Source organism: Sus scrofa, chromosome 13, assembly GCF_054392235.1.
Source record: "Sus scrofa isolate SSC_HxYL_T2T_F1_AM1 chromosome 13, Sscrofa_HxYL_maternal_Yorkshire_Landrace_v2.0, whole genome shotgun sequence".
NCBI lineage: Eukaryota > Metazoa > Chordata > Mammalia > Artiodactyla > Suidae > Sus > Sus scrofa.
In genome coordinates, this window is record NC_139395.1 from 16,638,217 (window position 1) to 16,653,830 (window position 15,614).

The 15,614-nt window shown below is 38.4% G+C and overlaps 1 protein-coding gene across 10 annotated transcripts in view; it reads right to left on the minus strand.

The window, feature by feature from the left end:
- COL6A6 (collagen type VI alpha 6 chain) overlaps nucleotides 1-15,614 on the minus strand; it is a 169,495-nt gene that overhangs the window by 89,062 nt on the left and 64,819 nt on the right. For all 10 annotated transcript variants that reach the window (XR_014825031.1, XR_014825030.1, XR_014825033.1 and 7 more), the window contains 8 exons: nucleotides 13,672-13,826; nucleotides 13,054-13,146; nucleotides 11,523-11,576; nucleotides 9,144-9,215; nucleotides 9,030-9,056; nucleotides 8,661-8,705; nucleotides 8,519-8,572; nucleotides 7,737-7,799 (listed from right to left, as the gene is read on the minus strand). Coding sequence is in view for 5 of the 10 variants with exons in the window: in XM_084991768.1 (XP_084847894.1) it covers nucleotides 7,737-7,799; nucleotides 8,519-8,572; nucleotides 8,661-8,705; nucleotides 9,030-9,056; nucleotides 9,144-9,215; nucleotides 11,523-11,576; nucleotides 13,054-13,146; nucleotides 13,672-13,826 (563 nt within the window). In the remaining 5 variants the exon portion in view is untranslated. The remainder of the gene's footprint in view (nucleotides 1-7,736; nucleotides 7,800-8,518; nucleotides 8,573-8,660; nucleotides 8,706-9,029; nucleotides 9,057-9,143; nucleotides 9,216-11,522; nucleotides 11,577-13,053; nucleotides 13,147-13,671; nucleotides 13,827-15,614) is intronic.

The following is a 15,614-nucleotide window of genomic DNA, read 5'->3' on the forward strand; positions in this document are numbered from 1 at the left end:
CTCGTATATTAGGGACATATATATTGACGACTATAATATCCTCTTCTTGAATGGATCCTTTAACCACTAAGTAGTGTCTTTCTTTGTCTTTCCTCATGGCCTTCATTTTAAGGCCTATTTTGTCTGATATGAGCATTGCAATTCCTGCTTTCCTGTCTTTTCCATTCACATGAATTATCTTTTCCCATTCTCTCGCTGGAGGAGAATATAGGCAAAACATTCTCTGAAATGTTTCCTCAGGTCAGTCTCTCAAAGCAACAGAAATAAAAGCAAAAATAAACCAATGGGACCTAATCAAACTGACAAGCTTTTGCACAGCAAAGGAAACCCAAAAGAAAACAAAAAGACAAATTACAGAATGGGAGAAAGTGGTTTCAAATGATGCAACTGACAAGGGCTTAATCTCTAGAATATACAAGCAACTTATACACCTCAACAGCAAAGAAACAAACAACCCAATGGAGAAATGGGCAAAAGACTTGAATAGACATTTTTCCAAAGAAGATGTACGGATGGCCAACAAGCACATGAAAAAATGCTCAACATCCTTGATTATAAGAGAAATGTAAATCAAAACTACCATGAGATACCACCTCACACCAGTCAGAATGGCCATCATTAATAATTTCACAAAGAACAAGTGCTGGAGGGGGTGTGAAGAGGGAACCCTCCTGTACTGCTGGTGGGAATGTAAGCTGGTACAACCACTATGGAGAACAATATGGAGGTACCTTAGAAGACTATACATAGAACTACCATATGACCCAGCAACCCCATTCTTGGGCGTATATCCATGCAAACTTTCCTTTAAAAAGACACATGCACCCACATGTTAACTGCAACTCTATTCACAATAGCCAAGACATGGAAACAACCCAAATGACCATTGATAGATGATTGGATTAAGAAGATGTGATATGTACTTTTGTGAGGTGCAATTTTAAAAGGTATTGTATTTTTGTATTCCTTTTCTAATATTTCATTGCTGGTATACAGAAATGCAACTGACTTCTGAATGTTAATCTTATATCCTGCTACTTTGCTGAATTTGTTAATCAGTTCAAGTAGTTTTTGGGTTCAGTCCTTAGGGTTTTCTATGTAGAGTATCATGTCGTCTGCATACAGTGACAGTTTTATCTCTTCCTATATGATACCTTTTATTTCTTTTGTTTGTCTAATTGCTGTGGCTAGGACTTCCAAAACTATGCTGAAGAGCAGTGGTGAGAGTGGGCATCCCTGTCTTGTTCCAGATTTGAGTGAGAAGGCTTTCAGTTTTTCCCCATTGAGTATTATATTTGCTGTGGGTTTATCATAAATGGCTTTGATTATGTTTAGGAATGTTCCCTCTATACCCACTTTGGTGAGGGTCTTGATCGTGAATGGATGTTGGACTTTGTCAAATGCTTTTTCTGCATCTATTGAGATGATCATATGATTTTTGACTTTTTTTTTGTTAATGTGGTGTATGATGCTGATTGATTTGCATATGTTGAACCATCCTTGTGAACCTGGGATGAACCCTACCTGGTCATGGTGTATGATCTTTTTGATATGTTGTTGGATTTGGTTGGCTAAGATTTTGTTGAGAATTTTTGCATCTATATTCATCAAAGATATTGGCCTAGTTTTCTTTTTTTGGTGGTATCTTTGTTTGGTTTTGGAATGAGGGTGATGGTGGCATCATAGAATGTCTTTGGGAGTATTCCTTCTTCTTCAACCTTTTGAAAGAGTTTAAGGAGGATGGGCACCAGTTCCTCATTATGTGTTTGATAGAATTCGCCTGTGAAGCCATATACATACACAGTGGAATACTACTCAGTCATAAAAAGAGCAAAATAATGCCATGTGCAGCAACATGGATGGAACTAGAGACTCTCATGCTGAGTGAAGTAAGTCAGAAAGAGAAAGACAAATATCATATGATATCACTTATATCTGGAATTTAATATACAGCACAAATGAACCTTTCTGCAGAAAAGAAAATCATGGACTTGGAGAATAGACTTGTGGTTGCCCAGGGGGAGGGGAACGGAGTGGGATGGATTGGGAGATTGGGTGAGATTCTGCTGTGTAGCACTGAAAACTATGTCCAGATACTTATAATGGAGCATGACAATGGGAGAAAAAAGTATGTATACACGTATGTGTAACTGGGTCCCCACGCTGTACAGTGGAAAAAAAATTTGTGTTGTGGTAATAACAATTAAAAAAAAGAAAAAGAAAACAAACAAAACCTAAAGTTAGCAGAAGGAAGGAGATCATAATGATATGTGAGGAAATCAATAAATCAGATATTCAAAAAAATAGAAAAAAATCAATAAAACCAAGAGCTTGTTTTTGGAAAAGGTAAACAAAATTGACAATCCTCTGGCCAGACTCACCAAGAAGAGGAGAGAAAGAACCCAAATAAACAAAATAAGAAATGAGAAAGGAGAAACCTAAAGGGATACTGAAGAAATACAAAAAAACCATAAGAGAATAATATGAACAATTATATGCCAACAAATTTGACAACCTAGAAGAAATGGACAACTTTCTAGAGACATACAGTGTGCCAAAACTGAATCAAGAAGAACTGAACAGACCTATCACTAGAAATGAAATTGAATATGTAATAAAAACACTCCCTACAAACAAAAGTCCAGGACCAGATGGCTTCACAGGTGAATTCTACCAAACATTCAAAGACAAATTTATACCCATCTTTCTGAAACTTTTCCAAAAGTTTGAAGAAGAAGGAATAATTCCAAAGACATTCCCTGAAGCCACCATCACCCTAATTCCAAAACCAGACAAAGATACTACCAAAAAAGAAAACTATAGGCCAATATCTTTGATGAATATAGATGCAAAAATTCTCAACAAAATTTTAGCCAACAGAATCCAACAAAATATAAAAAAGATCATACACCACAACCAAGTGGGATTCATTGCAAGTTCACAAGGATGGTTTCATCATACTCACATCAACCAATGTCAGACACCACATTAAGAGAAGAAAAGTCAAAAACCACGTGATCATCTCAATAGACACAGTAAAAGCACTTGACAAAATCCAACATCCATTCATGATAAAAACTCTTACCAAAGTGGGTTTAGAGGGAACATACCTTAACATAATAAAAGCCATTTATGACAAACCCTCAACCAATGTAATACTCAACAGAGAGAAGCTGAAAGCCTTCCCACCAAAATTTGGAACAAGACTAGGATGCCCCCACTCACCACTTTTATTCAACATAGTATTGAAAGTTCTAGCCACAGCAATCCAACAAACAAAAGAAATAAAAGGTATCCCAATTAGAAGAGAAGAGATAAAACTGTCACTCTATGCAGAGGACATGATACTATATATAGGAAACACCAAGGACTTCACACAAAAACCACCCCAACAGATCAATGAATTATGCAAAGTAGCAGGATACAAGATTAATATTCAGAAATTGGTTTCATTTCTGTATGCTAACAATGAAACATAAGAAAAGGAATAGAAAAATACATTACCTTTTAAAATCACACCCACCCAAATTAAATACATAAGAATAATTCTGACCAAGGAGGTGAAAGACTTATATCCTGAGAACTATAAAACATTAATCAAAGAAATTAAAGAGGATTCAAAGAAATGGAAAGATATTCCATGCTCCTGGGCTAGAAGAATTTATATCATTAAAATGACCATACTGGGGGTTTGGGATGGAAATGCTATAAAACTGGATTGTGATTATAAATGTACAACTATAAATGTAATAAAATTCATTGAGTAAAAAAAATAAAGAAAATCTAAATAAGTTTTGGGCAAAAAAATAAAAAATAAAAAATAAAATGACCATACTATCCAAAGTAATCAATGCAATCCATAGCACATTACCCATGACATTTTTCATACAACTAGAACAAACAATCCAAAAATGTATATGGAACCATAAAAGATCCAGAATTGCCAAAGCAATCCTGAGGGGAAAAAAAAAAAAGCAATCCTGGGGGAAAAAAAAAACAAGCAGGGCATAACTCACTCAGACTTCAGACAATATTACAAAGCTACAGTAATCAAGACAGTGAGTGTGGTACCAGTACCAAAACAGACATACAGACCAATGGGAACCCAGAAATAAACCCAGACAGCTATAGTCAATTAATCTTTGACAAAGGAGGCAAGAATATAAAATGGAAAAAGATGCTATTCAGCAAGTGGTGCTGGAAAAAATGGACAGCTACATGTAAATCAATAAAACTAGAACACATCCTCTCACCATGCACAAAAATAAACTTAAAATGGCTTAAAGACTTAAACATAAGGCAAGGCACCATAAAACTCATAGAAGAGAATGTACACAAAACATTCTCTGAAATCAACTGTATGAATGTTTTCTTAGGTCATCTCCAAAAGCAATAGAAATAAAAACAAAAATAAACTAATGGGACCTAATCAAACTTACAAGTTTTACACAGCAAAGGAAGCCATTAACCGCCCCTCCCCAAAAAAAAGACAACATAGAGAATGGGAGAATATAGTTTCAAAAGATGCAACTGACAAGGGCTTAAACTCTAAAATATGCAAACAACTCATACAACTCAACAGCAAAAAAGCCCAACCCAACAACCCAACTAAAAAATGGGCAGAAGACCTGAGTAGACATTTCTCCAAAGAAGATGGCCAACAGGCACATGAAAAAATTCTCAACATTACTGATGATTAGAGAAATGCAAATCAAAACTACAATGAGGTACTACCTCACACTAGTCAGAATGGCTAATATTAATAAGTCTACAAATAGCAAATGCTAGATAGGGTATGGAGAAAAGTGTATCCCCATTTGTTGTTGGTGGGAACATAAATTGGTACAACCACTATGGAAAACAGTATGGAGGTACCTCAAAAAACTAAATAGAGAACTACCATATGATCCAGCAATCCCACTCCTGGGCATATATCTGGACAAAACTTTCACCGAAATAGATGCATGCACCCCTATGTTCATTGCAGCACTATTCAAAATAGCCAAGATATAGAAACAACCTAAATGTCCAACAGCTGATGAATGGATTAAGAAGATGTGGTACATATACACAATGAAATACTACTCAGCCATAAAAGAGAACAAAATAATGTCATTTGCACAAACATGCATGGAACAAGAGACTCTTACTAAGTGAAGTAAGTGGGAAAGAGAAAGACAAATACCACACAAAAATCGCTTATATCTGAAATCTAACATATGGCACAAATGAACATATCTACAGAAAATAAATAAACTCATGGGCATGGAGAACATACTTGTGGGTGTCAGGGGGGAGGGAGTGGAATGGACTGGGTGTTTGGGGTTAGCAGATGCAAACTATTGGTTTGGAGTAGATAAACAATGAGATTCTGCTGTATAGCACAGGGAACTATATCTAATCACTTGTGATAGAACATGATAGAGGATAATGTGAGAAAAAGAATGTGTACATAAATATATATATAACTGGGCCACTTTCATATACAGCAGAAAATGACATAATACTGTAAATCAAATATAATAAAAAATAAACTCCTGTCTGAAAGGTTAAAAAAAAAGACAAAGTCCTGTGACACTTTTAGTAGCCCTACATCTTTGTCAGCACTTGTTACTGTCAATTTTATAAAATTTAGGCTTTCTTATGGGTGTGGTATACTGCTCTGTGGTACACTACATTGTTGGTGGGAGTGTCAATTAGTACAAACTTTCTGGAAAACTGTTTGGCTGTAAAGACTAAAGCTCAATATAGGCATACAGGTTATGATCTAGACATTCTACTTCTGAAATACAGACCCAATAGAATTATGTACAAAAGTGAACTGAAATACCCTGGTCATAGCAGCATTATTTATAGAGGCAAAATCTGGGAACAACCCAAATATCCATCAACAGCAGACTGGATAAATAAATCATTGTGTACTCACACAATGGAAGCATATACGGCAATGTGATTGAATAAACTATTGTTATCTACAACACAGATTCATCTCAAGAGTACATATTTGAGCAAAAAAGCCAGAAATTGAAGAGTGTATCTTGTATGATTCCACTCACAATTTCATTAATAGGCAAAACTCACTTACAGTTCCAGGACAGTGATTAGGGAGGGCTGCTTGTGATTGGAGTGGAAAGAGGGTGTTTCTGAGATGCTCTTCCAGAAATAATGTCCTATTTCTTTACCTGGGTGGCGAGTGCACAGGTGTATTTATATTCATCAAGCTGTGCATTTATAATTTGTGTACTTTTCTAATGCATGTTAGAGTTTAACCATAAGTTTGAGATCTAAGGCACAGCATGGTAACTGCAGACAGTAATACTGTATCACATACTTAAAAGTTGCTAAGAGACTAGATCTTACATGTTCTTACCACAAAAAGAAATAATAATTGTGACATGATAGAAGAGTTAGCTAACAGTATAACCCTATTATAATATATAAATGTATAAAACCAACAAGTTGAACACCTTAAACTTACACAATGTTCTATGTCAATTATCTCAATTTTCAAAAGTTTAATAAATGTTTAAAGGCAAACTTAACCCCTCATTCATTAAGGTTTTGGAGACTGACATGGCATGGTGACGAAAGTCCTACAGTACTGGTGTCCCACAAGACTTGGCATTTCCCCCAGGTTGGTGTGGGTCGTGCTTCTTGTGGTGCAGGTTATGCCTACTCAGCTGGGTTGTGTTCCTGTGAGAGCAGGCGCTTTTGGGCCATACATTTTGCCTAATGTACTCTTAGCTGGCTTGCACTCAAGGAAATGAAGCTAGAGTTCTTAAGTGAGAAAGACCCTGGAAAAATAGAAAAGAGAGATGGCTTTTTTTCTTTTTTTCTGTCCATATCACTTTTTTTGGGGGGAGGGGGGTTTAATGGCCACACCTGAGGTATATAGAAGTCCCCAGGCTAGGAGTCGACTGGAACTGCAGCTGGCCAGTCTATGCCACAGACTCAGCAGTGTGGGATCTGAGCCACATGTGTGACCCACACCTCAGCTTTTGGCAACGCCGAATCCTTAACCCATTGAGCAAGGCCAGGGATCAAACCCACATCCTCATGGATACCAATTGGGTTTTTTTTTTTTTTTTTTTTTTGTCTTTTTGCTATTTCTTGGGCCACTCCCGTGGCATATGGAGGTTCCCAGGCTAGGGGTCTAATCGGAGCTGTAGCCGCCGGCCTACGCCAGAGCCACAGCAACACGGGATCCGAGCCGCGTCTGCAGCCTACACCACAGCTCATGGCAACGCCGGATCATTAACCCACTGAGCAAGGGCAGGGACCGAACCTGCAACCTCATGGTTCCTAGTCGGATTCGTTAACCACTGCGCCACGACGGGAACTCCCCCAATTGGGTTCTTAACCCACTGAGCCACAATGGGAACTCCATCTTTCTGTCCATATCTTGAGGAACCCGGAAGAATATAATGGAATGGAGTGGAATTCCTTTGTAGCTGTGAAGCACAAGGAAAGTTCTGAATAGGTATTCTCAAAAAAAAAAAAAAAATACACGCACAAAAGATGTGCAAGGGCTCCTCACTGTCTATACTCATCCCATATATGAAGAGGATCAGTCACAAGGGACTTACTTTTAAAATTCTGAACAGTTGCGCCCATGATGATTTCAACTCAGGATTGCTACCAAAGTACCTTAAAGCAGGGTTCTCCCTCTTTGCCAGAAGTGTTGTTGGGAAATGAGCCCTAATGTTAGTTTGCAGCCCCGCAGTCCCAGCACTTACAGGGTCTCCTCGTAGGCCCTTTGGTCCATGGTCACCAGAAATCCCTCTTTTCCCCGGGATTCCCTAAAGTTCACACAAATCAGAAGAAGGACAAGATAAGAATTTTTAATAACATTAATAAAAACAAACAGCTTACGTTCTTCCTGATCTGAATTATTAAATATTAAATATTTAATTATTTTAAAGCTGGAAAAAGGAACTACTGATAGTTTCAGGCATCATATGAGTAATTTAAAAGTGACCTCAATTATTTGTCACAGTGGTGAATTGGTTGTTCTAGACATACTTGTCTAGTTTTTACAACTACTTTACAAACCATGTATTGTTTATTTTTGTTATTTTTTTGATGAGACAGCTGAAATTAGATTATCCATTTTCCCAAAAGGGGTTGCATCAGCTAGAAAGTGGTTTCCTGACTCAGCTGTTCACACTCTCAGACAGATAAAGTGGATGATGCAAGTATGGCTGTGGCTGGGATTTATTCCAGATGGGAACGGATGGCAGATGCCTCCAGAGTGCTGCCAGCCCCAAGGCTCTGGTCCCAGGAGGATAGGAGGCGAGTGAAACACAGCCCCCAGCCTGCCTACAGACACATGAGCCACACATCAATTGAACTTCTCAGACACACAAGAAATGTTTGTTGTTGCATGCAATTGAGTCTTGTAATTATCACTATATCATGGCACTAGCTGACTGATACACTTGGGGTAGCTGTCTACTCTGTTAGTCTCATCTTTAATTCCCAGGACAGTTTTCATGTTTTCCCTTTATTAAATCCCTACCTGGGCTCCTTCATCGCCTTTTTCTCCTTTTACCCCGGGAAAACCACCGTCACCCTAAAAACAGAAGAATAAACTCAAATCCCCATTTTCTTAATGAGAAACAGCTCAGAGTGATCTTCACGGTACAAAGAGGAGGCTCTACCTGCTCTCCATTTAACCCATCAATTCCGCTTTCCCCAACTTCTCCCTGAAAAGACAGATATGATCAGAAGAGATTGCATTTCATTTATATGGAAAGAAGCCAGACACCAAAGAAGTCTAATTTTGTGTTCCATATACAGCCTCTTTGCTAGGCCCTGGGTCATATAAAAGATTACTGAGTCATAGAAACAGTCAACAAATAATACACATTGCTTGCAATAAAAGGCAGGAGTAAACAAAATAAAATGGTTAGCAATAAAAAGGAAGGTCAACAGAATCTTAGTTTGTGCAATTTCCTGGCCAATAGCCTCAAAAATAAAAATATTTCTAGACAACAGATGGGCAGATAAATGATGTTTGGTATCATTACCTCCTGTCCATCCAGTCCCCTGCTTCCCTGAAAATAAAAAAAGACAATAAGGATTAGTGCAGGAAAATGGAATTAATGCTCGGGAGACTTCACAGTACCTTATGTGACCCTTACCTTAGGACCTTTGGCGCCATAGCATCCCTTAGTACCTTGCTCTCCCACTGGTCCAGTGGCTCCTCTTTCCCCCTGAAAAAGAGCATATACCCGGATAAGATTTTTCTCTTGTCATCTGGAATCTGTCTTGGAAATCTGACAACTTCTGTGTTGGAAAAAAAAAAAAAAAAAAAAAAAAAACCTTTGACTGCTCATAGTTTACAATCCAGAATCCATGCTTATAAAAACTGAGAAGTAAATGAGATCTACTCTGATGACAGTCCTTTGCATTGGATCCCACCTGGATATTTCCCAGGATGGGGCAGTATCTAAATAAAAGACATACAAACAATTGGCAGCTAAAATGCATTCTTAAAATTTCAGGCGATCTTCCAGGGACAGATAATGAAGAATTGGTGAGACACTGGAGAAGGATGCACTAGGTATAATCTAAGCAAAAGGCAGATTTCTAGACCAAATTCCATCTCCCTTTTCTTTCTCCTTCTTAAACTAAAAGCTGGCCCTGCAATCCTTGTCTCAGTAGCCCTACAAGTCTGTGCAGTCTTGTGAGGTGGAGACAAAGATGTCATTCTCAGCCTCTCCCTCCGCAAGTGGTCACCAAGTTACATCCATCCAAGGTCTTTAGCATCCGTTCATACGGCCCTAAACTAAGGTTTGCACCTTTTTTCTTGCATCTACCACTGCAAGACTTTTGCCTGTAACTTAACTCCTGCCTTATCATCATCTATGATGTTGCTTGAGCTAAATCCATACCCTAACCATTTTCACTCCTGTTCGATGACTGCCCATGAACTGGAAGATGCCATCCACGTTCTCTGTAGGGTATTCAAGACTCACAGAACTCTGGGTCTGCTTCCCATCTAACCTCCTTTCATTGTGTCCTGGGTTCTAGCCATGGTGACATCTCATTCGGCAAACACACACTTCTCTGACTCAGTTACATGTCCTTGAACACATTGTTCTCTCCATAACAGAGTGTTCTTCCACACAAACTCTGCCTGGAGAAAGTTCTACCTGCCCCTTAGATTCTGCCCAAGTTTTGCCCCTGTTTGCAGTCTTCATCTCCCAAGTCCCAACTGCCACCCAGGCTGCTACCTGAGGATTATTAGGCATTTGCGTGGTCACGCTCTTTTGTACTGAACCTCACTTTACCCCTAGCAGAGCCCTTGTGTATAACAACTGCTACTACCACTGTCTCATTTGCCGGAAGTTATCTGAGGTAGGAGCCATTATTTTTTTATTTTCTTTATTTTTATTTCTAGGGCCTAGCCTTATGCACATAGTAAGATGCCTTAATATATATTTGTTAAATGAATAATGAGTGAATTTATGAGTGAGGTCTTTAATAAATAATGTGGTCAATGATAAGATGCTTAACGTATACTTGTTAAATGGATCAGGGAGGGAGGGAGAAAGGAAGGAAGGAAAGAGGGAGGGAAGAAAAGAAGGATATTTATTTATTTATTTATTTATTTATTTATTTTGTCTTTTTGCTATTTCTTTGGCTGCTCCTGCGGCATATGGAGGTTCCCAGGCTAGGGGTCGAATCGGAGCTGTAGCTGCCAGCCTACACCAGAGCTGCAGCAACGTGGGATCCGAGCCGCGTCTGCAACCTACACCACAGCTCACGGCAACGCCGGACCCTTAACCCACTGAGCAAGGGCAGGGACCGAACCCGCAACCTCATGGCTCCTAGTTGGATTCGTTAACCACTGCGCCACGACGGGAACTCCAAGAAGGGTATTTAGATGGATGAATGGAGTCATGAGAAGAGCAAGGTCCTTGATAAACAGGGTGGTACATTTGTTCACCTGTGCAAAATGGATCAGGAAGGGAAAAATGGCAATGATTTGACTCCCCTGGTGAAAAAGAACTTTTGCACTGAATCCATTGTACAATGCTAGTGGATAGCCAAAGAGAAGACAATATGTTAATTAAAAACTCTTGACCACCAGAAGCCCAATGAAGATGAGGAAAGACCTCAGATTTTTTTTTTTTTTTGTCTTTTTGCCTTTTCTAGTGCCACTCCCACGGCATATGGCAGTTCCCAGGCTAGGGGTTCAATCGGAGCTGTAGCCACCAGCCTATGCCAGAGCCACAGCAACGCAGGATCCGAGCTGCGTCTGCAACCTACACCACAGCTCATGGCAACGCCGGATCCTTAACCCACTGAGCAAGGCCAGGGATCAAACCCGCAACCTCATGGTTCCTAGTCAGATTCATTAACCACTGAGCCACGACGGGAACTCCAGACCTCAGATTTTGCATACAAATCCTTAGAACTTGACTTGGCTTGCTTCTTTATGAATTGACACAAATGATTTCATTTTGTAAATACCTTCTTAGGAATAAATGGAACTGGAAAAAGCCGTGACTTACAGCAATGCCCTCCTCTCCCAGGTAGCCGTCGCTGCCTTTAAAACCCGGGGGTCCCTGGGAACAAAGAAAGGAAGAAAACATTAGCGCTCCATACACCAAAACCGAGGTAATCAAGCAGAGTTCTTCAGCTTTACAGTTTTACTTTATGTAGAACAGTATGAGTTTGGAAAAAAACTCCCTCTACAGTCTAGGTTGCATTTTTACAAATAAAAATAAATGGAATTTTGAGACAAGTATCCAGTTAACTCAAGGATGTGTATATGTGGAAATTATAATATTGTCCATAATTCCTTCTCGAGTTATATATAGAGCTAGAGTTTTTTTTTTTTTTTCCCAGACATTCAAACACTCACAGCTATATTTATCCCTGACAGCCTAGAATTATCCTTTTTCATCACACAATTCTTTTTGAGGATTTAGGCTACACATAAGAAAAATAGACCACGTATATTTCTGTATTTTTTTCTGAGACCTGTTTTAAAAAAATTCTACCATTCTCTTTATATGAAGTCAAGCATTCTGGAAATAATTAGCCCCAAAACTTTCTTCAAAGAAGCAGTCATGGTAATTTGGAAGTTATAGTGCTATCTATAAACTATTCAAAAATCAAACACACATGTAAAAAAATATATTGAAATTATTAAACACACTCATAGTATGTTTATACACACTTGAACATTTCTGCAAGCCCCAAATCACATTTTTATATAAGGCTACACCAGCTTCTTTGGGTTAGAAAATACACAAATCTGTTGTTAGTTACTGTTTTTATAATTGGCCTATTTTTACTAATATATCTGTGGCAACATTTTGGTCTGGCTAGAGCTGAATCAAACATTTTAGCATCTTTTGCTATGTATGATAAAGTGATCTGGTCTCGCTTTTCAGCGGACTGTATAACCTATTTCCCTACTTGATTTGAATGACTCTGCATCCATTAAAAATGAAAATTGAGGAGTTCCTGCTGTGGCACAACAGGATAGGGAGTGTCTCTGGTGTACTGGGATGCAGGTTTGATTCCCAGCCAAGAACAGTGGGTTAAGGATCCAGTGTTGCCACCGATGTTGCATAGGTTGCAAGTGCGGCTCAGAATCTGATCCCTGGCCTGGAACTCCATATGCTGCAGGGCAGCCAAAAAAGAAAAACAAAAAACAAAAAAAGAAATTGAAATAACTTGTTAGTATTAAGGAGGTTTTCATTATTCAGAATAAGAGATCACAGTTGGTTTTTCCACATCGTTGTCATCACTGACACGACTTTGTATAATCAATGATCTTGGCAGTTTTTCTCCTCACACTTGTAAAAAAAGGTTTTTTTTTTTTTTTTTTTTTAAGACTTCAATTCAGAACACCAAGGAAAAGTCATGACTAGCTAATCTGACATATAGGAACAGGAGTCTGATAAATGGTCACTTTAGAGGCTCTATCTAGAATTCAAAAACACCCTTGATTTCTATCTATACACACATAATACATAAGACATAAGACATAATACATTCAAATAAAGTGACCACGATCATAACTAAAATCACCTTTTTCCCTGCTGGTCCAGGTTCTCCCATTGTGCCATCTTCTCCGATGCACTTGCAGAATAAACAGCAGCATGTCCTTTCTGCAACATTGACCTTGGGGAGGATAGGAAATGCATGATATTTGGTGGCACTGCTCCTCAACAAGGACCTACTGTAAAGGACAGGGAACTCTACTCAATATCTTGTAATAACCTATAAGGGAAAAGAATCAGAAAAGAATCTATCTACCTGTTTGTCTGTCTATCTATCTATCTATCTATCTATCTATCTATCTATCTATCTATCTACCTATCTATCTATCTATCTATCATCTATCTAATCATTGTGCTATACACCTGAAACCAATACAATATTGTAAATCAACTATATTTCAATAAAAAATAAATAACAGCAAAAAAGAAACATGCTTTGACATCTCTCTACCTGAAGTGTGTGAAACCATAATAATACTACATTTCTTTTACAGTACCCTCTTATTTGGGCTGTTCACTAAATCAGGAAAGCCTTACTTCACTCCCAAATGAACAAAATTAGTACAAATCCATAAGCTGAAATATTAAACCCATATACAAAACAAATAGAAGTTTTAAACTCACCAGCCTTTTCTGAATAACTCACCAGCTGCCTTGACAGTTGGCTGCCTAGGTCTCTCATTCCAAGAGTGAACTGGGTCCTATACTCAAATCCTTTCCCAAATTCAATGTAGAGAAGATCAGCCAGGTCACTGGAATCAGTGGCTCCATCCAGAGCAACAGTGATGAGGGCATTCAAACCTATCCAACACAGTTGATAATTCTCCAGGTAAGGAGAGTTTGATTACTTTAATTGTTTTGCATATGTATTTGAATTGCTATTCCAGGAAGCCAATTGCAAGAAGAACAGTTATTTTATTTCCCATTTCTCCCAACTGCAAAAATGCAAAACTAGCCAGTAACAATACTATCAGGGAACAAACGGAATTCCATTTTTCAAAACAAATTCAATTGGATAATACTTTACATATTAAATCATAACAGAATTTTTAATTCTCTGATGATCTAAAGTGAGTTTAAATGAATCAACAGAGAAAAAGGAACCCTTGTACTTTGCTGTTGGGAATGTAAATTGGTGCAGCCACTATGGAAAGCAGTACGGAGCTTCCTCAAAACTAAAACTAAAGCTGCCATATAATCCTGCAATCCCACTCCTGGGCATATATCTGGATAAAACTCTAATTTGAAAAGATACGTGCACCCGAATGTTCATTGCAGTACTATTTACAATAGCCAAGACATGGAAACAACCTAAATGCCCACTAACAGATGAATAGATTAAGAAGATGTGGTATATGTCTGCAATGGAATATTACTCGGCCATAAAAAGAATGAAATAATGCCACTTGCAGCAATATGGATGGACCTAGAGATGATCATAGTGAAAGAAGTGAGTCAGGCAGAGAAAGACAAAATGCCATGTGATATCACTTATGTGTGAAATCAAAAAGATGACACAAACGAACTTATCTATGAAACTGAAACAGCTCACAGACATAGAGAACAAACTTATGGTTACCAAATGGGAAAGGCAGGGGGAGAGGGATAAATTAGTTTAGGATTAGCATATGAAAACAACTGCTATCAATAAACAAGGTCCTACTGTATAGAACAGGGAACTATATTCAATATCCTATAATAAACCATAATGGAAAAGAATCTGAAAAAGACTATATCTATATATCTATATATATCAGGATTACTTTGCTCTACACCAGAAGCTAACATAATACTGTAAATCAACTATACTTCAATAATAATAATAAAAAGTCCATAGAGCGTGCTAAAGCACAGAGGAATTCATATGTCAAGAAAGACGGTGTTCTGGAGTTCCTGCTGTGGCTCTGCGGAAAATGAACCTGACTAGCATCCGTGAGGATTCAGGTTTGATCCCTGGCTCTGCTCAGTGGTTAAGGATCTGGCATTGCTGTGGCTGTAGCATAGCCACATTCAACCCCTAGCCTGGGAACTTCCATATGCAGCACGTGCGCCACCCCCACCCCCCAGAAAAAGGTTCTAAATTTTTGCCACTTGTAGCAGCAGAGCTGCCATCATCGGGAACCTTATCAGAAACACAGACTCTCAGGCTCCAGCCCAGACACACAGAATCAGAATCCGCATTTTAATAAAATCTCTGGGTGATTCGTATGGGCATTAAAGTTTGACAAACAGAGCTCTAAATGACCTCATAATGAATTGACTATCCAGTTGAAATTATAGATACAAGAGCAGTAAAAACCTCTCGTCAGGCAATTGAAAACTAATGACATATAACCACCCAGAGCTGTGGCTCATAGGCTCTGGAAGTTTATAGACCAGAATATTTCAAAGAAGACATTTTGGGACTAACAAAAGGTTGACTTATTTTGCAAAGTAAGGAAATTAAATGGTGATAGTAATAATCCTGGCAGTCATTAGGATAGAGGTAACCATGGCAACAACTTCTCTCATTTATTGGTAACTACTATGTGCCCGGAAGTTGGCTAAATGCTGTACATGCATTATCTTATTTGTAAGATACAAATCCAA